This window comes from Nerophis ophidion, linkage group LG18 (genome assembly GCF_033978795.1).
Source record: "Nerophis ophidion isolate RoL-2023_Sa linkage group LG18, RoL_Noph_v1.0, whole genome shotgun sequence".
Taxonomy (NCBI): Eukaryota; Metazoa; Chordata; class Actinopteri; order Syngnathiformes; family Syngnathidae; genus Nerophis; species Nerophis ophidion.
Window position 1 is genome coordinate 20,105,263 of NC_084628.1, and position 15,006 is coordinate 20,120,268.

General features: G+C 39.3%; 1 protein-coding gene across 1 annotated transcript; it reads right to left on the reverse strand.

Moving 5' to 3' along the window:
- Nucleotides 1-115: 115 nt before the first annotated feature.
- On the reverse strand, nucleotides 116-14,871 carry sbds (SBDS ribosome maturation factor). Its single transcript, XM_061877515.1, has 5 exons — nucleotides 14,636-14,871; nucleotides 14,358-14,487; nucleotides 8,409-8,609; nucleotides 5,819-5,983; nucleotides 116-580 (listed from the first exon to the last, which is right to left on the reverse strand). The coding sequence occupies exons 1-5, from the start codon at nucleotides 14,761-14,763 to the stop codon at nucleotides 455-457; spliced, it is 750 nt and encodes a 249-aa protein (XP_061733499.1). The 5' UTR covers nucleotides 14,764-14,871; the 3' UTR covers nucleotides 116-454.
- Between the last annotated feature and the right edge of the window lie 135 nt (nucleotides 14,872-15,006).

The window sequence follows — 15,006 nt, forward strand, 5'->3', positions numbered from 1 at the left end:
TTTAAATATATTGTATTAATTCAGATGTACCACCTGTACATGCTGTTAACACACAGGCCTTTTTTAGGCAATCTGAGATATAATGTAAAATTAATTTGATGTGCTGTTGTATGGATAATTCTGATACCACCTTTTAATGTTGTTCTTAGTTCAAAAGACGGTACATCGTTGTAATTTGTTTGAAAAGCAGCCTTACTGATGACACAACTTGTATGAGTTAGTCATTAAGTCGTGAAAACAAATGTTAAGCCTTAAAGACAAAATGCAAAGCTGAAATTTATAAAAAATAAATTTAAAAAAAAGACCCGGCTAATGTTTAAACTTAGAGCAATCATTTCCAGACAGTATGGAGCAAATTACTTGCAATTAGTCTCAGTGGGGAAAGGGGAGGAGCTTAAGTGCCGGGCCTTGTTCAGCCTTTTATACGTTGCATGTTAATGCTTCTGTGGCGGTCCTATAGCTTCTCGTCGCCCTCTTCCACATCCTTCAGACACAACACCTCCAGCGAGCCTCGGCCTTTCGTCTCACAGCGGATCAGTTCGTCGATCTCCCTGAAGCAGCCGGGATCCACCAGACACACCTGAGCAGGTAAAGCAGAACAGTGATGAACATGAAAGATATGATGTCATCAAATGTAACCGTAACTAGGCGATAAGCGGGAAATAGTAGTTCCATGTGCACCCAGAAGCAGTTTTAATGGCACCCTGTGTGAGACACTCCCTTGTCGACTAGTGATGATAATCTCTCATCGTCATTGGTTTGATGTTATCAACTTCATGTGAGCAGTACTGCTAAGCACAATTTATCAGAACCAGAATAGTTTTTACTGCCTTTGTTTGAGAACGGGTTTACGAACTAGGAATTTTTCTTGGTGAAATCGTGCAACATAAAACACATAACACAGAATAGGTAATAATAGGTAATGAGCTAACAAATCTTGTTAATTTATTATTAATGTTATTTTAAATTAATGTGAATCTTCCTCCCCCCCTCAACCTTTGGGCACCCCCTAGAAATTGTCACCCTAAACAATTGTCCATGTGGCCCATACCTAAAACCACAGATTTTTCAACCGTCCTGCCGGATCACCGGCTCAAATTTGAAAGCCAGCTGCAGCTGTCTATCCACAGTGGGAAACCGCTTCTAAGATACTGATCCTCAGAGACATGGCGAACCTTTTCTTCCAGGAGGACTAGAGGGGAAGGATTGGCTAAGCATGCAACACACACACACTGAGCAGGACAACACAAGAGCTTTAAAGTAGGGGTGATCGATCCAGATGGTGATACTATCAATACCGAAGAGATGTAACAATAAACAGTAATAATGATGATTACGGTAAAGCTCCCGACGATTAGTATTACCGTTTTAAATTAAAATGATTGTAAAACCGAGATCACTACAACTGTACTTTGATGGACTCACAAACTGACTGGCCTGCTCGCTATCTTAAATGCTAACATGAAAACAAGAGACAAAAACGTCTTTCCCCATTTACAAAAACGACATACCCCAATTTAAACTAATATAAACACATTACTGTCTGAACAACTATGATACAATAACGTACAAAGGCGCAGGACTAAATTTGGCCAAATGGTGGGGTCTATCAAAAGCATTATCATGGCTCCCAGCCCATGTCAGAAACTGTGACACCTATTGAAAACTAATCAGACATGCGTGCATAATTAGATTATTCACTTGTTTTTTCAAACGTTATCTCCTCTGAGCGCGTTTGTCGTGTCGGTTTCAAACTCGCACAGGAGAGAGATTGAACCCTTCTGATTAAAAGTTATTCACAGAGTTTTAATAACTGCACCAGTTTTGATTTTACGCGCCTTTATAGAACCCCTGCGCAAATTTTACTAAAAAATTTCATTTTTGCCTCTTTGAGCTGTAATTTGACCCCCTTAAAATGCTTCAAAGTGTAAGTTATAGCCCTACTATGCAAAGCGAAAGACATTTATCAACAACATCCAGAAACGCTGAGCTGTAATTTGACCCCCTTAACATGCTTCAAAACTCACCAAATTTTACACACACATCAGGACTGGCGAAAATTGCCATCTAATAAAAAACCAAACCCCAAAAATCCCAATTGCGCTCTAGCGCCCCCTAGGAAAAAACACAGAAAAAACTACTTGTAACCTTCGTTACAAATGTTGTAGAGACATGAAACAAAAACCTCTATGTAGGTCTGACTTACACCTACATTTCATACACTCACTTCCTTCAGCAAAAATCAACAGGAAGTTGGCAAAAACCCCTTCAAAACAAAATTTTCCGAAAAAATTTCATTTTTGCCAGTGTTTCGATGTTAAGATATTACACCGAGTTGCTGAGTCCATCTGTTTGCTAATAGTAGCTACTATCCATCCATCTTCTAACGCTTATCCGGGTTTGGGTCGCAGGGGCAGCAGCCAAAGGCAGTCCCGTCCATCGCTGCTTGCAGCTTTAATTTTTTGTTTGTTTTTTTGGTCCATGGTCTGTGCTTATGGTATGCTTGTAATGTCTTGTGATTTATGTATTCTTTTGTATCATGACCTGTTGAATGTTTACTGTATTAACCTGCCATAGGACAACGGAGGAAAATTAGCTATTGTGCTAACTCCGGCATATTTACTTTGTTGCTCTATGTTGATGAATATGCATTGTCCTAATTCAAATAAATAAATATCCAATTGTGCACATTGAACCTACAAGCTGTGCTCTCTTAGCGTCCCACAGAGTCATCGCTCTATACTCAGAGGAAAAGAAACAAGGTGTTATACGGTGTGTTCAAGGACCGCTTGATAGAGTAGGACGGAACGCCTGCCAGAAATAATAAATAATATTATATTTATTTGTTACGCATTTTCAATGTAAATAAATCTTAAAAGTGTTAGAGTACAAACCAATAATTTAAAACGGTAAAAGCTTAGCCATTAAAACAGATAAAATACTAAGAATACTAAGACTACTAATCAGTGAAGCATAATCAATCAATCAATGTTTATTTATATAGCCCTAAATCACAAATGTCTCAAAAGACTGTACAAACCACTACGACTACGACATCCTCGAAGAACCCACATAAGGGCAAGGAAAACTCACACCCAGTGGGACGCCAGTGACAATGATGACTATGAGAACCTTAGAGAGGACCTCATATGTAAGAAACATAAAACATGTACAAAAGTGGATTTTCTAACAGTGTGTTTATTTATTTTAGTTACTTAAAACATTTTTAAAATTGGTCATAATAATATTAGTGTGTGTATAAGTACTTTTTGAGCACATTCAACAATATTTCCATAACAATAACTGTGATATGAAATGCTTGTATTGTTATATCCCTACAAGTATTGTATCAAAATATAAATGATGCTAAAGTACTTGCCAGTTTTCTTTTAAGGAATACAAATCATTATCATAGCTGATAATTTATTTTATAGAGGAATATAGTTAATCATAGAACTAAAAAGTATTGATTTTGAATCGACAACCGTTTTGAATCGGAAATCCATTCTGTATCAAGTCGTTACTCCAGGAATCGAATCGTTTGGTGCCCAAATATCCACAGTCGTAACATCCATCCATTTTCTACTCCTTGTCCCGCTGGGGGTCGCACAAACTGCACCAAACTGACCGCTAAGTAGCTTTTTTGGTCCAGAACTAAAGACTGAGCTGCAAGTGTGAACACAATAGGGCTGCAACTAACGATTAGTCCACTAGTCGGTTAATAAAGCGTACATATATTTAATTTTTCCATCGACTTCTAAATGCAGCATAAGGGTTTTTTAGGCATGTGCTTACGAACAAAAAATACGACCAATTTATTCATATACATATTTACTTATACTGTAACTGTGCTGCTCATTCAGCTGTCACAAAAAATAAAATGCCTATTAAAATGTCAATTAAAAAGAAATACAAAGTGCTAAAAACAACAATTAACCTTGATTATGTATTTAAAAACAGTTAAAATAGCAGCAATGAAAACAAACACAAAATCTAACTTCCTCAAAAAGAAAAGCATCTTATGAAGTTTAAAAAGCTGCACACTGGTATATTGACAATTGATTAACTCTTGGCAGTTTCAGAACTCTAATAGACTCAATGTGTATCTTTGGTAATTCTTAAAATGTTGGCTATTTAATAGATTGCATATTCAACCTAATGATACCTCTGCATTGGTGCGTGTGCACGCGCGCACATGCACGGTTTGCGTTTGCAAAGTGCATTTTTTTACGGCATTGCAAATTGACGCTGCTTTAAAAAGTACTTGAATTGATAAGTTTAGCTTGCTAACTTTGGGCTGAAATGATAGTTAAAGTTGGTTTTCACACAACTTCGTCTCACTGTTGTTAGCTAGCTAGCAGGGCATAAGCTAACACTCTAACCGAGGTTGAGATGCATCTTTCCTCCAAATGTCTGACATCATGTCTCCGCTTTAAATGCTTGTGTATCACAGATGTACTGCCATAAAAACAAGGTCCGATTTGCTAAATGAGCAAGGTCTTCATGTTTTTAAAGGCCTACTGAAACCCACTACTACCGACCACACAGTCTGATAGTTTATATATCAATGATGAAATATTAACATTGCAACAAATGCCAATACGGCCGGTTTAGTTTACTAAATTGCAATTTTAAATTTCTCACAGAGTTTCTTGTTGAGAACGTCGCGGAATGATGACGCGTGACGTCACGGACTGTCAGGACATATTAGCGCAGCACCATTTGCGGCTAAAGTCGTCTCTTTTCATCGCGCAATTAAACAGTATTCTGGACATCTGTGTTGCCGAATCTTTTTCAATTTGTTTAATTAATAATGGAGAAGTCAAAGTAGAAAGATGGAGTTGGGAAACTTTACCCTTTAGCCACACAAACACACAATGATTCCTTGTTTAAAATTCCTCGGAGGTGAAGCTTTACTATGGATCAGAGCGGTCAAGCGAACATGGTTCCCGACCACTTGACAACCGGCAGGTTTCGGTGAGAAAATTGTGGTAAAAATTCGCCTCTTACTGGAGATCAGCTGAGCTTGCGCCGTCCATGCAGCTGACGTCAACTTCCCTCAGAGACTGGCGTAAAAGACACTCGTGGACACACCCCTCCGACTATCAGGTACTATTTAATCTCACTAAAACACTAGCAACACAATAGAAAGATAGGGGATTTCCCAGAATTATCCTAGTAAATGTGTCTAAAAACATCTGAATCCGTCCCAATGCAATCGCCTTTTTTGTTTTTTAAACTTTATTTTTTTTATTTTATTTTTTTTTTGTAGTCCTTCGCTATCAATGTCATCATCCACAAATCTTTCATCCTCGCTCAAATTAAAGGGGAAATTGTAGTTTTCTCGGTCCTAATAGCTCTTGCTGCTGGAGGCTCCCATTATAAACAATGTGAGGACGTGAGGAGCCCTCACCCCTGTGACGTCATCGTCTGCGACTTCTGGTAAAAGCAAGGCTTTTTTTATCAGCACCAAAAGTTGCAAACTTTATTGCCGATGTTCTCTACTAAATCCTTTCAGCAAAAATATGGCAATATCGCGAAATGATCGAGTATGACATATAGAATGGACCTGCTATCCCCGTTTAAATAAGAAAATCTCATTTCAGTAGGCCTTTAACAAGAATGAGAGGAAATGTCTTCAAACTGTTCATGTTATCACTGGCGCTGTTTTTCGCCACATCCGCCCAGAAAAACACGAGTGATGACGTCACGACTATTGACGACAACTATAACTGTCGGTGACAAATATTATTGTTGACAATGTCGACTAATCTTTGCAGCCCTAGAACGCACAAAGCGCGTCTTTTTCTCTCCTCACCATTTCCAGCTCCTCGTCAAAGTCTTCACTCTCGACCACCTGCAGGAACGGTTTGAGCTTCTCCTTCAGCTTCTTGGCGTCTTTACTCGGCATCTTAAGACGCAGCTTCATGTGGGCCCGCTGGATCTCCATGGTCTCCTTCAGCTGCTTGATGACCTCCAGAGCCTAGAAACAGAGTCTCTAGTACTGTTACGTGCATAAAATGGCACTTTTACAAAGCAGTGTACAAATCACAGTGAGAAGAAATCATGTTTCAAGAATAATATAAAATCGTAATTAATAACAACAGATACATATTTGCATATACCGTATTTTACGGACCATAGAGCGCAACGGATTATAAGGCGCACTGCCGATGAATGGGCGATTTTTTTAAATAATTTTTCATTTCAGGTAACCTCATGCGCTGTATTAGGCGCACCCAATTATGGGGCGCATTAAAGGCCTACTGAAATGCGATTTTCTTATTTAAAAACGGGAATAGCAGGTCCATTCTATGTGTCATACTAGATCATTTTGCGATATTGCCATATTTTTGCTGAAAGGATTTAGTAGAGAACATCGACAATAAAGTTTGCAACTTTTGGTGCTGATAAAAAAGCCTTGCCTGTACCGGAAGTAGCAGACAATATACGCGTGACGTCACGTGTTGTGGAGCTCCTCACATCTGAACATTGTTTACAATCATGGCCACCAGCAGCGAGAGCGATTCGGACCGAGAAAGCGACGATTTCCCCATTAATTTTAGCGAGGATGAAAGATTTGTGGATGGGGAAAGTGAGAGTGAAGGACTAGAGAAAAAAAAAAAAAAGACAAGAGAGCAGTGGGACCGATTCAGATAGGGAAGATGCTGTGAGAGGCGCCGTGGCAGCCGTGCGGGTGGCCGTGGCAGATAGAGCCATACCGCTTTGAACCCGACGCTCACGGTCAGGAGGACGCATATTGATGCTGGAGTAGCACACGACATAGATCGCCTTCAGAATACAGAATGGTAAAATGTTTTTTATTAATACACATAATACACTGTACTTTGTGTGTGTGGTCCAATCCAACCATGTTCGCTTGACATCTCTGTTCCATAGTAAAGCTTGAGTGTCATCTTTCGGAAATGTAAACAATGAAACAACGGCTGTGTTTGTGTTGCTAAAGCCGGCCGCAATACACCCCTTCCCTCCTACAGATTTCTTCTTTAATGTCTCCATTGTTCATTGAAGAAATTTCAAAAGATTCAGTAACACAGATGTCCAGAATACTGTGGAATTTTGCGATGAAAACATACGACTTATAGCTGGGAACGATGCTGGAACAAAGTGTCCTCTACAATCCGTGACGACTCGTGGACGCGTCATCATACCGAGACGTTTCAGCAGGATAATTCGGCGCAAAATTTAAAATTGCAATTTAGTAAACTAACCAGGCCGTATTGGCATGTGTTGCAATGTTATTTTTCATCATTGATGTATAAACTATCAGACTGCATGGTCAGTAGTAGTGGGTTTCAGTAGGCTTTTAAAAGGAGCCATATTATTATTATTATTTTCTAAATTGAAAACGTGTGGTCCACATAACATGTAATGGTGGTTCTTTGGTCAAAATGTTATTTATGTGGCTCACCTTCGGCAGCGTCTTTACCCCGTCATCTTTGTCATAGCGATGTCACGTGCAAGGACGGGAGTGGAAGAAGTTTCAAAAGATGGAGCTAACTGTTTTAATGACATTCGGACTTTACTTAAATCAATAATGGAGCAGCATCTCCTCATCCGGAGACCACAAAACAGGAAATGTGTCTAGTGAAAAACCGTCCGACCGAAACTCTAATAACTAAAGTTCCTTGGGTGAATAATGTAACTCACTACGCCGGTATGTTGTAGCGCTTTCATGGCGAGTTTACTGACAAATATAAGTAAGAACCTTACACTCCTTCAATTTAGAAATGGCCACAGTGGAGAATGAATATACCATAACAAAAAGATAGAGAAAAAGAAAAAGCTTATCGACTCACGAACGCACAACACTTTTCAAGACTTATACAGATACCAAATGCAGATCAGCAGGGACCAGAAGGTAAGAAAAGTTGCTTTTGCATAATATTGCGGGAAAAAAAACGCCAGATAATATGTCTTACCTTATACACACACCATAATAATACTCATATGTTTAACCCACCAACAATCCATCAAGCGGTGCGGCTTCATAGCTTATTTTGATAGATTTTTGAGCACCGTGTGTAATGTTCTATATTTTGAATGGAACATATAAAATGTTGGTGTTGTTTACCTGAGACGTATTGCAATCATAGTGCCGTCTACACTCATCTCTTATGTTTGACTGCCATCTACTGGTCACACTTATAATTACACCATGTACCAAATAAAATAACTCTGAGGTGAATAAGCTAAACCAAACTTATTCCTTATACTAGGCGCACCGGGTTATAAATCGCACTTTCGAATTTTGAGGGGGAAAAAAGGATTTTAAGTGCGCCTTATAGTCAGGAAAATACAGTACATATTGTGTTCTTATAAATTATAATACAATAACTGTTATTCTTGTTGAGGAAAACAAGCCCCAGCTCCACACGACTCCTCACCTGCTGCTTGGTGCTTTTCGTAGTCTTGACAGAGTAGTGGTTGTCCTTCATGGCCCGCTCAATCAGATTGACCGTGTACGGCCTCTTGGTCTCGGGGTTGACGCACTTCTCGGCCACAATGGTCGCAATGTCCCTGAACATTGTCTCCAGCTGACTCTGTCGTTCCTTGTCGGACACTTGCAGCTCCCCTTTGGCCAGGATCTGTCGCCACAAATGAAGAAGAAACAGATTTATTTGTCCAACTTTTTTTTGGCCAATTGTTCCCTCATGTACTTGCTCTGGGACATAAGTAACTTTTTGAATCGACTGTACTTGTCAAAGTAATTTTACTGCAACATATTTTTAACTTTTACTTAAGTATTTTTGTGAAGAAGAAACGCTACTTTTCCTCTGTTACATTGAGTTTCATTACAATCAAGACATTTATTTATATCATCATTAAAATCATTTCTAATCTATTGATTACTGCTTGCAAAACCAAATTATATCCGCTTGTCAAGGAGACTTCTTTCAGTGGACACGGTCACATGATTCTATTTCACCAATCAAACACAGCCTGGCAGTCACCTGACCACTGTCTGCCCCACAATGTTAAAAGTAATGTGCACCTCGCAGACAGATGAGACAAGGCTCTTCAATGTTTACCTTTTTTTTTTTTTTTTAAATGTAATGCTGTCAAAAGATAACCAGATTAATCAACCTTTGAATTTGGAGATTGTAGCTGAGATAGGCACCAGCACCCCCCGCGACCCCAAAGAAAAATAAACGGTAGGAATTAGATGGATGGATGGACATTAATGATAGTAAATTACTTGCCTAAATAATTTTAAATGAACTTATAAAAAAATATATATTTTGACACAAATGCGATTTTTTTATCAGAGTGTTCTTCACGAACATTGTTTAAATGTTTTACTTGAATGTACTTCATTTATCTGCTCAATACCCCGTAAGGTTCTGTCTGGGTTTATTTTGAAGCCAAATGTTAAATGTGTATGCATTAAATTGATCACAGACATTATGAAAACCAACGCCACCATTCAGGTAACCATTCATGGTTAAGGTAAAGGAGCTCATTAAAAAAAAGTATGTAAAAAAAATCTAAATAAAAATGTTGATTATTCTTGAACTATACAAGACTAAATATATTTTTTGTCATTATTCACCTCAGTTATAACTCTTTATTTTTAACAATTCTAGTTTTACTTACCAACGGGGCTGAATGATTTTGAGAAAAAACCTAATGGCGAATTTTGTTACAAAAATTGTGACAACGATTCAATTTGGGATTTTTAGATTTTATTATTTTGAATGCATGAAACTTGTCAAATGATGAGTGAAAGAAGCAATGTTATTTTCAGAATGTCAACCAACATATTGTTGTCTAAAGCTGCCACACATTAGAACAATATCCAATAATCTATGTGCTATCAAAAACATATGAGTTTACGTAAACACCCCCCATGTTTGCTTACACTGTGCTCGGCCGCATGTTGTTTACATGCGAGTGGCGGCGCGGAGCCGCTTGCTCCCGGAAAAACACGATTGATGATGTCACAACTATTGTTAACAAATATAAATGTCACTGACAAATTTTATTGTAGACATTTGTCTACTAATCGTTGCACCCCGACTACTTATAAACGAGGAAAAATAACATTTAATTCAGGCGGTGTTATCTGTGTCACAAGAAATGTTCACATTTCAACCAACAAGAATTCCACTAGCAACTGGAAAACATGTTGCGGTAAGTTGTAGACGTTTGTTTTATGTTTTAGCTCCATATATGCTAACATTAGCCTTGCTGTAACGTTATAAGTTACTGAACAATTGCACATTTTGTGATAAAGTACATGCTGTTGTAGGATATATCTCTGTGTTGCAGGGTGTACTAGTACCATTAAAAATAGCTACTAAATAAATCCGAAGTAACTCACTAGTCAGTGTCACTACTTCAGTAGTTTTTTTTTTAGTTAAATACGTACTCTTACTCAAGCAATATAATACATTTACTTTTACTTGAGTCACATTACTCTTAAGCGAGGGTCAGCAACCCATGGCTAGTGGCTCCCTGGACCTCTTTCGGAGATGTGTGAAAATGGAAAAAGATGAAGAAAAATATAAATGTATTGTTTAGTATATTTTCTCTAGGAGGACAAACATGACACAAACCTTCCTAATTGTTAGAAATCCATTGTTTATGTTATCCATGCATTACTGATGAGTATTTAGCAAGCACTGTTTTGTACGACTAGTTTTGGCGATCCTTACATGCACAAATTTCTCTGATGCTGCCACAGAAAGACGTGTTTTATGCCACTCCTTCTATGTCTACCATGAATTGATTAACGTGGACCCTGACTTAAACAAGTTGAAAAACTCTTTCAGGTGTTACCATTTAGTGGTCAATTGTATGGAATATGTACTGAACTGTGCAATCTACTAATAAAAGTTTCAATCAATCAATCAAAGTCTTATTTTTTGTTCACCAAACATTTTATGCTGTGTGTGAATGCATAAAGGTGAGCTTAGTTGATTTTATTGATTTGCTGGAGGGCTTACCAAAGCGTATTTGGTCAATCCATGACTGCAAGCTAATCGATGCCAACATGCTATTTAGGCTAGCTGTATTGGATCAGTATGCCTCGTTTGTAGGTATATTTGAGCTCATTTAATTTCCTTTACTTATGTCCAATTTAATTTATATATGCATGTCTCATGACATATTATCTTTGTAATATTGGCTGCATTTCTCATAGCTGTTTGTGTGCCATGTTGTTCCAGACTACAGCAAACGTTACCCAGCTTGCAAAGATTGTAATAAATCCATCAGAAGAAGACAGCCTGCCGTTTCCTTAAAGTTGGACACACACATATATACCTTTGGCCATTCTGACCTACTCTGACTCTCGCCAGACCCTTGTAGTTCGCGGAGCTCCACACAGGGATCTGGGCTCGAGGGCATTGCAAAATCCTTCAAGATACCAAAAAATAATTAACTAATCTATTAGATGTGACATAGCGCCGAAGCGACTGTTTGATTCAAACAACAATGGCGGCACGGAGCGAGGCGTCGTGTGCTGACATGGATTCTGCTATTGCAACTGTTTTGTCAAATCTATCGATTATGAATTATTTAAAAGATGAACAGAGAACAGTTTTGAAGGCATTTATTGGTGGAAAGGATGTTCTAGCTCTTCTTCCGACCGGGTTTGGATTCCCCAGTGTCGCTCTCATCAGCGTCACGGGTTGATTTCAATAGGAGTGGTCTAAGTAGCACGTCATTCAAGATAACGGACAAGTGGTTTATTCAATCAAATACAATACATTTTTTTACAAGGCCCCGCCTCCTGAAATACATCTCGTATTGAGAACTCCCAGATCAATGTGAGGAGCTCAGCGAACGACGAGGATCTGGCGAGAGTCAAGTTAATTCTGAGCAGGTAATTCCCATAAGTTATCTCATCCTGTGAGAAGCCTTTTACTAATGATTTCCAATGTTGCAAAAATGTGTAGAATAAGAATTAAAATACAATATTTCTGTCAATGAAGGTTTGCGTCAGCCTTTGATAGTAGGCTAATATAGCTAATATTAGGGCTTTGAATCTTTGGGTTTCCCACGATTCGATTCAAAATCGTTTTTTTTGGGGGTTTTTTCCAATTCAACACGATTCTTGATTCGAAAACCATTTTTTTTCCGATTCAAAAGGATTCTCTATTCATTCAATACATAGGATTTCAGCGGGATCTTTCCCAGTCTGCTGACATACAAGCAGAATAGTAGATTTTTGTAAAAAGCTTTTATAATTGTAAAGGAAAATGTTTTATCAACTGATTGCAATAATGTAAATTTGTTTTAACTATTAAATGAACCAAAAATATGACTTATTTTATCTTGGACACAGTGTGTTGTCAAGCTTATGAGATGCGATGCAAGTGTAAGCCACTGTGACACTATTGTTCTTTTTTTTCTTTTTTTTATAAATGTCTAATGATAATGTAAATGAGGGATTTTTAATCACTGCTATGCTGAAATCATAACTAATATTGATACTGTTGATAATATTCATTTTTGTTTCACTACTTTTGGTTTGTTCTGTGTCGTGTTTCATGTCTCCTCTCAATTGCTCTGTTTAATGCAGTTCTGAGTGTTGTAGGGTCAGGTTTGGTTTTGGAATTGGAATTGGATTGCATTGTTATGGTATTGCTGTGTATTGTTTAGTTGGATTGATAATAAAAAAAAATATATATATTTTTTTTAAAAATGAGAACCGATTCTGAATCGCACAACGTGAGAATCGCGATTCAAATTCGAATCAATTTTTTCCCACACCCCTATGTATGTATGTATGTATGTATGAATGTATGAATAACAGTGGTGTGTGAGTATATGTGTGTTTGTATGTACAATATATTTGACTCCCAGTGTGCGTGGGAGCCAGAGTACGGCCCCAGCCGCCCAGAGAGCCCAAACCAAACAGCAGGTGTGACGCCCAGGGAGCACCGGCCCCACGCAGCCAAGTTGGCCAGCGTTGGGAACCCCAGAGCCCGGCCCACCGTGCCGCCCAGAAGAGCCAGCAGCAAGCCGCAGACAGATACGCCCGGCAGAGGACAGGGCACGAGAGAAACACTGGACAGCCAGACCCCAAGCCAGCAAGAGACCACCCCCCACACGGGCAGAAAGGCGGGACGCACCGCCTGGGGGGCCCAGAGACTCCCCGCAACTGGACAGCAAGACCGCCCCCGCCCCACCAGCAACCAGGCCCCCTCGAGCCCCCTTTTCGACCCCCGGGCAGCACGGCGCGGCCCACACCAGGCCACCCCACCCAAGTCGGCCGCCATAGGACCACCCAGCGCAGGGCCGCGGGAACCACCCACCCCACCCGCAGGGACCCCAACAATGGAGATGGAACAACCAGCAACCGCCCTGTCGAGTTCCCCCCCTGAGGGAGGGGAAAAAAATATATAAAAATATAATAATAATAATGATAATAAAATATATTAAAACAATATATAAATACATAAAAAATAAATAAATAACATATATGTATCACGTCATTCAAGATAACGGACAAGTGGTTAATTAAATCAAATACGATACATTTTTTTTACAAGGCCCCGCCTTCTGAAATACATCTCCTAGTGAGAACTCCCAGATCAATGTGAAGAGCTCAGCGAACGACAAGGATCTGGCGAAAGTCAAGTTAATTCTGAGCAGGTAATTTCCAGAAGTTATCTCATCCCGTGAGAAGCCTCCATTTTACTAATGATTTCCAATGTTGCAAAAATGTGTAGAAGAATTAAAATACAACATTTCTGTCAATAAAGGTTTGCGTCAGCCTTAGATAGTACGTTAATATAGACACTTGCATCATGTGTTGCCGTCATTATAACACTTTTGATTTTTTGCGGCTTCAGACAGATTTTTGTTTTGTATTTTTGATCCAATGTGGCTCTTTCAACATTTTGGGTTGCTCTTAAGTAAAGATACTCTCACACAACTGTTGACTACCTCTGTAATTGATTATGTGGGCCTACCGAGGATAAATAAATGATAAATGAGTTGTACTTGTATAGCGCTTTTCTACCTTCAAGGTACTCAAAGCGCTTTGACACTACTTCCACATTTACCCATTCACACACACATTCACACACTGATGGAGGGAGCTGCCATGCAAGGCGCCAACCAGCACACATCAGGAGCAAGGGTGAAGTGTCTTGCTCAGGACACAACGGACGTGACGAGGTTGGTACTAGGTGGGAATTGAACCAGGGACGCTCGGGTTGCGCACGGCCACTCTCCCCACTGCGCCACGCCGTCCCTAATGAATTTCGTGGTGGTTTGTGTTGTGGTTTGTGCAGCCCTTTGAGACACTAGTGATTTAGGGCTATATAAGTAAACATTGATTGATTGATTGATATATTTGGCTTCATCTCATTGTAATGTACCTGTTTACAGATATCAGTCAGATCATCCGTCCCAAAGGCCTTACACAAGTCTTCCTTTTTAGCCACCTGCCCTTTGGAAACGTTGACGAACACGGAGTTTGTCTGTAAAACCTCATCCAGGTCTTTCTCTCTGCAACGTTCAGACAAAATGACAACAAAAGAAGATGCGACGCTGTCATTATTTTGAGATAAAAATCGTCCAGCTCAAGATTTTTTAATCTTAGCCGTTGAGTGGAAACCCGTGACGACATGTTGAAATAAAAATAAACAGTACTTACGCTCCCGATCGCCAGCTGACAACTTTATTCTTGTAGCAAGCGATTTCAAAACGCTTGCCTCCCTTTTTTATCCGCACCACCGCCACATTTGTGAGCCGTATTTGGTTGGTCGGGGTAAAAATGGACATGTTTGTGCCCGTCTAGAAAGTTTATTAACGATAAAAACGTGCTGTCGAACGTCGTCAGCCGTGTCGATGTTGCTTTTGTCTTCCCTATTTAGCATCCGTCGGGAAACGTCGATAGCGACACAAAAGTTCCGCGGCTTATTTATTATTTATTGGTCTATAAAATAACTCGAAACAGGTGTCTAAAGTTTATAAAATGTTCTGAAACGTCTAATTGTCTAAAATGTTAATTTCGGACAATAGTGA

Bases quoted from the DNA above. Each gene is read 5' to 3' on its own strand.
- sbds (XM_061877515.1), bottom strand. From the start codon at position 14,763: ATGTCCATTTTTACCCCGACCAACCAAATACGGCTCACAAATGTGGCG. The intron at 8,610-14,357 runs GTACATTACAAT...TTGTGGCGACAG, and splicing joins TGACTGATATCTGTAAACAG to ATCCTGGCCAAAGGGGAGCT. The intron at 581-5,818 runs GTGAGGAGAGAA...TTACCTGCTCAG, and splicing joins TTGACGAGGAGCTGGAAATG to GTGTGTCTGGTGGATCCCGG.